The 11,471-nt window shown below is 42.4% G+C and overlaps 1 protein-coding gene across 1 annotated transcript in view; it reads left to right on the forward strand.

The window, feature by feature from the left end:
* ENTPD6 (ectonucleoside triphosphate diphosphohydrolase 6) overlaps nt 1-7,973 on the forward strand; it is a 31,592-nt gene extending 23,619 nt beyond the window's left edge. The window contains exons 13-14 of the mRNA XM_066595795.1: nt 2,774-2,886; nt 4,533-7,973. Coding sequence (XP_066451892.1) covers nt 2,774-2,886; nt 4,533-4,619 — 200 coding nt within the window. The 3' untranslated portion in view covers nt 4,620-7,973. The remainder of the gene's footprint in view (nt 1-2,773; nt 2,887-4,532) is intronic.
* The last annotated feature ends 3,498 nt before the right edge of the window (nt 7,974-11,471 follow it).

Genomic DNA, 11,471 nt, shown 5'->3' on the forward strand with positions numbered 1-11,471 from the left:
TACTTTTTAGTTTCCATTACTGTATATGGGTCAGGCAAGAGAGTAAATACAGCTCTAGAGAAGAAAAATAGGTTGCTGATGCAGTCTGTATTCACATACTCACTGCTGCACAGAAGTGGAGGGAGAAGTGTCATTAGGAATTTCATTAATCTATTTAGATGACCTAAATACCTCTATATAGTAACGAGGGATTCAAATAATGGAGGAAGCAGAGTGCAAGAAACTTCACTGATTGCATTCCTATCCATAGTACTGTCAAAAGAGGATGGCACAATTTACATACTTGACTTCATATATTGCAGCGGCTTTTCCGCCCTCCCCATCTACAGAATACAAGTGGCACCTGTACTCTGTTTCATAGCAAGGACTTGAATATTTGAATTGCTCTTGCTGGGGGGATAATAAACATTTCGGAGTGAAGGCTTACCTTGCAAGAAGAAATACTCAGTGATACCAGTGTCGGCCAGGATTTATTTGTACTGTTTTCCTTGAATATTTAGCTCATTTAACCCCTTAGGAACGCAGCTTTTTTTTTGTTTTCCTCTCTCCACCTATAAAGTATAACTCCATTTATTTAGCCATCAACGGGTTGTATTTTTAATGGTACTATGTAATTTACCATATAATGTACTGAAAAAATTCTAAGCATCGTGAAATGGGGGGGGGAGCGCAATTCGGCGATCTTTAGGTGGGAGAAGTCTTGTTTCTGTGGTGTACACACTGCAGCAAAAATGACATGACTTTATTCTATGGGTCAGTACGATTACTGCAATATCGAATGTGCATAGTATGTTTTGTGGGTTTTTTCTTTTGCTGTTCTACTCTTAAAAAAAAAACAAAATCTTTGGAAAAAATGTAATTATTTTTTGTCGCCATTTTCTGACAGCCATAACTTTCAATGGATCACAAACCGCGAACCTCTATGACGAACCTGTGAGTCATAGACGGATTAACTTATACATCATACACTGTAAATGGTTATATATATATATATATATATATATATACACACACTACCGTTCAAAAGTTTGGGGTCACCCAAACAATTTTGTGTTTTCCATGAAAAGTCACACTTATTCACCACCATGCGTTGTGAAATGAATAGAAAATAGAGTCAAGACATTGACAAGGTTAGAAATAATGATTTGTATTTGAAATAACATTGTTTTTACATCAAACTTTGCTTTCGTCAAAGAATCCTCCTTTTACAGCAATTACAGCATTGCACACCTTTGATATTCTAGCTGTTAATTTGTTGAGGTAAGCTTGAGAAATTGCACCCCACGCTTCTAGAAGCATCTCCCACAAGTTGGATTGGTTGGATGGGCACTTCTGGCGTACCATACGGTCAAGCTGCTCCCACAACAGCTCAATGGGGTTCAGATCTGGTGACTGCGCTGGCCACTCCATTACCGATAGAATACCAGCTGCCTGCTTCTGCTGTAAATAGTTCTTGCACAATTTGGAGGTGTGTTTAGGGTCATTGTCCTGTTGTAGGATGAAATTGGTTCCAATCAAGCGCTGTCCACTGGGTATGGCATGGCGTTGCAAAATGGAGTGATAGCCTTCCTTATTCAGAATCCCTTTTACCCTGTACAAATCTCCCACCTTACCAGCACCAAAGCAACCCCAGACCATCACATTACCTCCACCATGCTTAACAGATGGCGTCAGGCATTCTTCCAGCATCTTTTCATTTGTTCTGCGTCTCACAAACGTTCTTCTTTGTGATCCAAACACCTCAAACTTGGATTCATCCGTCCACAACACTTTTTTCCAGTCTTCTTCTGTCCAATGTCTGTGTTCTTTTGCCCATCTTAATCTTTTTCTTTTATTGGCCAGTCTCAGATATGGCTTTTTCTTTGCCACTCTGCCGTGAAGCCCAAAATCCCGCAGCCGCCTCTTCACTGTAGATGTTGACACTGGTGTTTTGCGGGTACTATTTAATGAAGATGCCAGTTGGGTACCTGTGAGGCGTCTGTTTCTCAAACTAGAGACTCTATTGTGCTTATCTTCTTGCTTAGTTGTGCAACGCGGCCTCCCACTTCTTTTTCTACTCTGGTTAGAGCCTGTTTGTGCTGTCCTCTGAAGGGAGTAGTACACACCGTTGTAGAAAATCTTCAATTTCTTAGCAATTTCTCGCATGGAATAGCCTTCATTTCTAAGAACAAGAACAGACTGTCGAGTTTCAGATGAAAGTTCTCTTTTTCTGGCCATTTTGAGCGTTTAATTGACCCCACAAATGTGATGCTCCAGAAACTTAATCTGCTCACAGGAAGGTCAGTTTTGTAGCTTCTGTAACGAGCTAGACTGTTTTCAGATGTGTGAACATGATTGCACAAGGGTTTTCTAATCATCAATTAGCCTTCTGAGCCAATGAGCAAACACATTGTACCATTAGAACACTGGAGTGATAGTTGCTGGAAATGGGCCTCTATACACCTTTGTAGATATTGCACAAAAAAACAGACATTTGCAGCTAGAATAGTCATTTACCACATTAGCAATGTATAGAGTGCATTTGTTTAAATTTAGGACTAGTTTAAAGTTATCTTCATTGAAAAGTGCAGTGCTTTTCCTTCAAAAATAAGGACATTTCAATGTGACCCCAAACTTTTGAACGGTAGTGTGTGTATATATATATATATATATTACTCAGCTAATTGGAACAGGTTTGTGTTATAGTGTCTATATTTTTGTCTTATGTGGAAATGTCTATACAGTATACTTTCATTGTAACTTAGAACTTTGTTTTCCCCCCACGGTTACATAGAATGTACAAGTATAGAAAAAACATCAGGCAGCAGTCCTTACCTCTGTATGGATCTAACGTATATTACGCACCTTCTTCAGGATCTAGGTTTTCCGAAAGACAAACGCTTAAAGGTAACTTGGCTGTTCTTGCTGGCAGAATTTAAGTGTCTTATATTATTTTAAAAAGGTTGTCTCATGAAGACTGTCACTGTTCATGTGCCGTATTTGTACATAAACATCAGATGGATCCTATAAAAGAGGCCCCTGTTCTGGTGAACTCCAGCTCTGGCGGTTTTAAACAGGCAATGCATTTAACTGAATAGCTGCCATGTATTACCGCTGCAAGGGCAATGACTGGCTACCCTCGGGCCTCCCCTGCAAAATATGTTGTTTGACACTTGGACTCGGGGCAATTAGAGCCACATCTTGAAAGGGATGGTCTATGATGAGACAACCCCTGTGAGGACATGTGCTCAAGCTTATGACCTATGTGATGTCCAATTTAACTGACATTAAATATGTCTCCGTTAGAATATTGCATCAACCTTCATTGTGCTTCTGCTGTTTTTTATTCCCTTTTTCCTCCCTCTTTTCTGTTTGGTTGGTTTTTGTTTTCACACCTTAGACTGGATTACATTTTTGGTATATGACCTCCATATCACTTAAAGGAACACTCTGGCAAAAAATGATAGGCTAGTACCGTGAGAGGGCAGAACATGACATTGGGTGCTCCAAAGAGAACCCAGGTGGCATCGCTTTGCCCTTTCTGGGCCTGTACTAGGTATAATAGTGTACACTTTCTACTCTGTCCTAGTGAACACTGCACTTCTAAAGGCTTATCTATAAAACTAACCTAGTATGTCAGGCCCAGCCAGCCAGGGATAGGAAAGCATGGAGAATGATGATCCATAAGGTGACCGAAAGTCGGCCTCAACTGAATGGATAATCACTCATGTTAGGCCCACACCCCATGTTGATCCAGAGGAAGGCAAAAAAAAAACCTTAATGAGGTAGAAATAAAATTTTCCTCATTTAAGGGAAAAAATAATGTTCTGCTTGGTACTTTCATTATAGTTTCTGTGTATTATACATACCTACTTAAAAAATAGGGGCACAGAGTAGTTAGGTCATTAAAACAAAACCCTGTCCCCCAGCTAGGTCCTGCCTAAAATAACAAATGACGGTATACTCTCCTCTCTTGAGGTCCCTGAACTTAGCTGGCACCCGGTGTTGGCATCAGTTGTAACGTCCGGGTGGTAGAGGGTCTGAACGAAAGCAAGTGACTGCTGTGACCAATCAGAGGCCGCAGTGTCCTTTTCATTGCGGCGACCAGGAAATGAGCGCTGATGCCCAGAGTGCTGATGGTGGTGGAGCGCTCACTTGCTTCTGCCCAGCCAGCATTTACCGCCAATGCCAGTGCCAGCTGTCAATTGTGTCCAAGGGTTTCAGGAGAGGTATATTTACCAGTTTATCCTTGTTTGGTTATTGTAGGCTGGGGACAGGATTTTGTTTTAAAGACTAACCCCCCCCCCCCCCCCTTAAGAAAACATAAAATCTACAACAACAGTGTTTTACCCACCTGAATGTGGGGACCCAGAAGCTTCCTGTATAGTGTAGTACATTGTCCGGTCTTACTAAAGAATAATGTTTCCTTAAACCAAAATATCCATCTAATACCTTTCGGCTGTTGCCCACATTTCAGAACAACCTACCAGGAAATAAATGTAGCAAGGTCATTAGTCTGGCTCTCTATGTGTTTTGTTTTTTTTTCTCTACAGCTTGTTAAGAAGATCAATGACGTAGAAACCAGCTGGGCCCTCGGTGCAACGTTTTACTACATGGATGTGATGAAGAGCAATGTCTAGAACAACTTGATTTAATATGGTGAACTATGGGACAAAGGGCAAAATACTTGAACAGTCTCTGATGTTTTCAGACACTTTGCCATAATGCGTGCCATATAACCCAGTGCTAGGGTTTATTTTAATCTGTGGCTTCACTAATGTTGACTGAAAAGGGTTTGGCTGCTTTTTGGATAGTTTTTACAAATGGTTCTGTGAAATAGGCAACTTACTAATACATTGGTCTTTTTTTTTGCAACTACACTTATGTAGTTGCACGTTGGACCTCATTTGTCCTTCAGAAGTGCAACATTTTGCTGTGGCATAGATTTCACCAGATATTGAATTGTTCTGCAGGAATGTTGGCCCATGGGGACAGAATAGCTACTTGCAGTTGCCAGAAATTAGATAGTGGTATTGACATACTCTTAACAGCCTGTTCTAGGAGATGCTTTATAGGGTTGAGATCTGGGAACTGTAAAGGCCAGAGAAGCAAGGAGAAGTCACAATCGTGCTCCTGGAACCAATCCATGACTGTACAACCCTTGGGGCATGGTGTATTGTCCTACTGATGGTGTCCTCCTTCTGCTGTGAGGTACACAGCTGCCACATTGCATAGGTAAGCCCTAATATCCAAGCGTCCATCAACAGGCATTGGAGGACCCAGTGTGTGCTGAGAAAGCCTTCCCCACACCAGTACCCTAACTTCACCAGCATAAACTGTTGACACTTAAAAGGAAGGATTCATTGACTTGGGGAAATTTTAACCCTCCCATCAGCATGATACAAAAGAAGTCTAGATTCATATGATAGCGGTTATCCTACTGCTCAGTGTCCCATTTTTTTGCGATGTTTTGCCCAGTGGGGTTTTGTTTTTCTATTCCTCTTATGGCTGGTTGTACCAACCATGTTGTTGATCCAGGATTAGTCAAACTGCGATCAGCTGTGGAACTTGTTTAATGAAGAAGTCTTGCACCACACTTCTTAATCTAAGATTAGCAAAACTAGGTTCACTTGATCTGAGATCAAAGCTTCTACCTGGCTGAAATGTATCGCACATGTTGACTGGTTACTGTAGTCAAGTGATCTTCCCAGCATTCATGGCAAAAGTAAAAACATGTCCACTACCAGAAGCAAACATGGGGTGTAATTTCACCACCAAGGAAAAGCATATCAGGCTATCAGTCTAGTTCGCATCTTGGATTTCACCAGTTGAACTTGGATCAACCAGTTTAATCTGCCAAAATCGGGAAATCAAATTGAACCTAGATTTGCACCACAGTCACAGGCAATGTCGTGCAACGGTTTTCTACTTGATTTTAGATCTACTCTTGTTGATCTCAGATCAAAACTTTGGTTCAACTGGTCCTTTAGATTATAACAGCAGATCAATTCGAGTGCCGTTGCGGTCTATCAGTGCTAAGGAACAGCAAGTGGCGCCTTCAGAGGAATGCTTTTCTATCTGGGCAACAGGCTTGGCTTAAAGGGGTATTCTCATCACAGACTTTTATGACCTTTCCACGGGATAGGCCATAAAAGTCAGGTGGGAGTTCAACCTCTGGGTCGTGTACCTATTTCCTCTTCTGGCCCCCATTGACTACGGCCCAGCTGTAAGAGGTGGTTGGAATTAGTTGAGCACCGAGAGAGAATTCAATGACCGTTACATACATGAAGTCAGCTACAGAAACGGTGTAGCTCTCTGTCCTATACTGTTTGCATATCTCCCATTGAGTTCTCTACAAGTTACAGAAATAGTATAACCTAGCCATGCTTCACTGTTATCATAATCCCTGCTTTCTCATACAGAGCGATGCCACCATCTTGGCCATGTTTGGAACACCCTTTTAAGATTGCAGCACAGAACCTCTAATAAGGATATATTAAAGGGGTTTTCCCATTAACATAAATTCCCTTATTAAAACTCCCATGTACAAACCGAACAACTTTCTAATGTACAGTTTTATGTACATGCGCATGCTTGGCCACATTCACTTTTATAAGCTCTATTGATTTAGTGGAGCCCACAGATAAAAGTAGGCTGAGCATGCGCAGTAAAACGGATCTTCTGCCCTTATACTGCACGGATTTGGCCGCGTTTAGTAAAAATATGCCCTTGATTGTGGTAAACCAACAGCAATACTAACACAATTGTCACACTGTTACTCGTCACAGTGTACACTAATCTAACACACAGACGTAATGTCTTAGCATGGGGCCTCCTTCACACGGGCGACCAGATATCACAGCGAGTAAATTGCAGCGATACCGCAATTTTGTAGCGCTACAAAGTCGTGTGACTTTCTTGCAACCCATGTGAGGATTTTCAAAGGAGGGCTTGAACTATAAGCCCCACCCCAAAAATAAACCCTAGCTGCATAAAAAAAAACCTCACATGCATCAACCTCTCCGATGCTGTCAGGCCCCACTGCATTTTTTTTCCTGGTCCCCGCAGCTAGGGCTTAGTTTAGGGCTTTGACAGTAGGGTTTCCTACTGTCAAAGTTGCATCGCACCGCACAAAAATAGCGTTTTTGTGTTATGCAATGCAACAGAGAGGAAGGCTCATAGGGAAACGTAAGCTTCAAAACCTGTTCTCAAGCCCTCTAGAGGACACTTCTGGTACTGTACTTCTACAATATATTTGTCTGTAGCATATTTTGCGCTGCAAGTTCTCTTCGTAGATTTCACCCTCTCACTTGAAGGGTTGAAGTCGGTATCAGATCCATGTCAAAATCCACTACTGGTACAGACTTCTACACAAAATTTGATGCGAATCATCCACAGTAGAAAGTTTGTACAAACTGCTTTCCAACGTAGCAGTATATACAGTATGTGTGTACAGAGAAATCGGGAGGCGCAGGGGCACTGTGAAAAGACAGATTGTGTACAGAGGTTGTCATGGTGGCTACAAAGCCTATCCCCTTTACATGAAAGAACCAGAACATAACCCGAAACTATGACGATACAGATATTGGGTAAAAATAAGGATATTTCCAAGACTACAGACTACTTGGTGTTACTATGTGTAGTGGATTTGGTTCCAGTACTAATTTAGTCCTTTTTGTTAGTGGGAAAACCCCTTTGAGTTACCCGTGTTACACCCATTCATAAAAACTATCCGTAAAGCTGCCAACTCTGAGACCTCTAGATTGTACTGAGATTAATGTGGTAAACCCTGTTCTAACCAATCTTTTTGATGTACGTCAGAAACTAGGACATCTTTCAGGATGTGTTGATCAGTCGTACTGCCAGGCCATGGCTTCGTCAAGGATGTAATGATCTTAATGTGAGCGCGATCCATCCTGTTACTTTTCCTACAGTAGACCAAAAACTAGAAGCTCGGTCAACAGATACATTTTAAGTAGAGATGAGCGAACGTACTCGGTAAAGCACTACTCGTCCAAGTAATGTGCTTTATCCGAGTATCTCCCCGCTCGTCCTGAAAGATTCAGGGAGCACCTGTTAGCAGCGGCGCTCCCCGAATCTTTCAGGACGAGCGGGGAGGTACTCGGATAAAGCACATTACTCGGACGAGTAGTGCTTTACCGAGTACGTTCGCTCATCTCTAATTTTAAGCACATCCTAATAATGCGTGGCCACCAGGATGCGAGATATTGAATGCAGAAACCCAGACGCTCAGGATCAGTTGTGTTGAGCATTTGTCCGTTTTTAGAAGTCCTTGATAAATGCAGCAGGTATTTGAGGAATCTTCCAGATGACACTGGTAAACTGGAGAAGTCATTTCAATTGTAAAGTATTGCTTTTACCAAAGATTCGGAGGCTCTAATGAAAGTTTGACCATGCTTAGACTTTAGATGATGTACTATGTGGTCAGCTGGGGCAGACATGGCACTTATGTGAATTGGCAAGCAGAACTTTTGAAATGGAAGTATGGCATAATATGCCGCTGCCATTACAAGTTACTTCACGTTATTACATGATTTGGAGTATTCTCTCATTTAGGCCTCTGACACCTCAGCAGTTTTTTTTTTGTTTTTTTTGTGGGGGGGCAGACCAGTAAAAAAAAAAAAAAAAAAAAAAGACTACATACGACCGATGCGGAACCATATTATTCTAAAGTGCAACACGTACTACCAAGTTTTTTTTGTTTTTTTTACGCAGACATGGCTTGTGTGAAAAAACATCGCATGCACTATTCTGAGACCTCCCAAGTCAGTGGGGATAGGAAGAAAACAGACAGCAGTCAAATGCCATCTGAGTGCAGTCCATGTTTTTTTTTTGGTTTTGTTCTTTAAATGCAGGTGTGCGCCTAGCACTGATTCCTCCCCCCCCCCCCCCCACCACATACACTTGTAAAAAAAAAGAATTATATACATTGTATATAACTTTATATAATGTTCTACCTGCTTCCACCAAAAGGGGGACAGTCTTTATGTGGTCTTATTCAGGTCGGTAGGCACCATATATAGCTAAACAGATTGGCCCTTTTGTGGTGGTATAAGATAGCAGTATGATGTAGAACTCGGCAACAAGGTTCTTAAAGGGGTTTTCCAAGGAAATACTATTGATGACTTATTCCTCAGGATAGGTCATCTATAGCTGAGCGTCTGGGGTTCGTCACTTGGGACCTCGTCCGATCAGCTGAGCAGGCGCATGCTGTCAGCGCCGCAAATACACAGGTCGAAGTGGAAGGCTTCCGCTCCGACCTTTGTGTATTTGGAGCAGAAGTCTCCGTGCCAATTTCCGTGTAGTGTCCGGCGCTTGTAACTGCAGGCATGGCAGCCATTTATTTCAATGAGAGCTGTGCCTGCAGTTACAAGCGCCATCCACTACACCGAGGTTGTCGCAAAGGCTTCTGCTTCGACCTATGTGTTTGCGATGCTGACAGCATGCGCCTGCTTAGCTGATCAGTCGGGGTCCCAAGCGATGAACCCCAGACGATCAACTATAGATGGCCTTTTTCCCCAGGAAACCCTTTAAGCAAAGAACCACAATCTCAGGCCTGCTTTAGACGAGCATACTATAGGCGCATTCAGACACCTAGAATACGGATGAGTGTCCCAGCCTGACAGCGGGTCTGCTTGTAGGAATCTAGGATGCTGTGAATTCGGGTCAGTAGGCCTGTGGTCAGACCAAATGCTTGTTGGAAACTGCCCTTTAATGAAACAAATACACGACACAACCACGATGTATGACCGTGACATAACAGGAAACTTTTCCATGCTAAGTTTAAGTAGTTCCTGTGCACTTTGTGCCATTCTATAACGTTTTTGGTTAAAAGGGGTTAAAGCCAAGCAGTGGTGATTGTCACTGACCGCCGCCTCCTACCTCACAGAGTATCTACTACGGCTCTGGATTAATTGCTGACGGAGGTACAGTTTGCTCTCTCGTGGACAGATTTATCATGAATAACTTCAAGACGCTGTCCTTTTTCAGGGGGTAAAATGTCCTCCTGCACACTCCTGAAGGAGATGGTAAGAGTCTCTGTTTTAACTTATTAACCTATTATGAACATTTTTGTAGATATGTAAATGTTCTATTTAATAAAGATGTAATTTTATAATTTTAAGAGAACTGTGTTTTTTTTATTTTTACTTTTTATACCTTTTTTAGAAATAGGATTTAGGGTTGAGGGGGGAGGGACTATAAAATCGGGCTAATGGATCTAGTCGTTGGCTGATCCAAGCATGTTGGTGGCAGAGATGACTGCAGTCTGTGTATAAATAAAGCTGAGCTCATAATAGGTTTCAGCTTTTCTGTTCCAAGATCCTGTTTGGATCCAGATGGAACCTTTGGTCTCTGTTTGAGCAGGTTTGTTCCTTTCTGGTATTTGCACCAGAAACCATAGCATAAAGAGTAGAGATGAGCGAGCACGCTCAGATAAGGTAGTTACTTAAGCGAGCATTGCTCTTCTCGAGTAACTGCATTCTCGTCCGAGCAGGCTCTGGGGGGGGGGGGGGGGGGGAGGGTGAGAGAGCGCTCTCTCTCTTCCCCTTACCGCCCCCCGCTCACCCCTGTCGCCCCCCCCCCCCCCTCCCCCGAGCCTGCTCAGGCGAGAGTGCAGTTACTCGAGAAGAGCAATGCTCGCTCGAGTAACTGCCTTATCCTAGTGTGCTTGCTCATCTCTAATAAAGAGAAATGCTAAACAGAAACCAGCTCCTCTGCAGTCGCTCCCATGCAAGGACTGGCTGGAAACCACAACTGATGTACAGGAAAACGGAGAAAGTCCAGCGTTGGGTTAAAAGCTTTCAGTCTTTATTAAACCATCCAGACAGACATGGAGGAACAGAGAGCATGTGCCGTCTCATATGTTTCAGGCAAGCATGTTGCCCTTAATCATAGACATCAAGGCTCATGTGAGTAACGCATCACAATAGACAGCCAATTGGATGCTTGGAACAAGAACACATGACATCAGATGCAAAATACAATTACAAGGAAATTTAAAATAACAGTGCAATAAAAAGTCCAGTTGACAGTTCACACCATGCGGTTCATAAGTTAGCAAAATATGCATCCAAAATTCCTTTCTATCAAGAAGTTTGCGGTGATGAGCTCCACCCCATAATGGGCGATTAACTCTTTCAATACTGCAGATTGGTAGAGCGGAAAAATCGCCTTTATGAACCAAAAAGAAATGGTATGAAAGAGCCGATACATTTTTTCCTTCCAGCACGTTCAATATCAGATCTATGTCTTCTCATCCTAATTTATAACCTGCAGACACCCAAGATAGTGCACTTGGCAGGATAGTGGCTTGAAAAAGACCTAATAAGGTCGAAACGTTGCCTATTTTAAAACTGTGAAACAATAAAGATGTTCCTTTGAATTAAGAATTGGGTGTTGCACCTTTCATGCTCCCGCTTCTTCTATGTCTCCAATGAATTGCAAGATGGGTACATGTCCATGACCCTGAA

Source organism: Eleutherodactylus coqui, chromosome 3 (genome assembly GCF_035609145.1).
Source record: "Eleutherodactylus coqui strain aEleCoq1 chromosome 3, aEleCoq1.hap1, whole genome shotgun sequence".
NCBI lineage: Eukaryota > Metazoa > Chordata > Amphibia > Anura > Eleutherodactylidae > Eleutherodactylus > Eleutherodactylus coqui.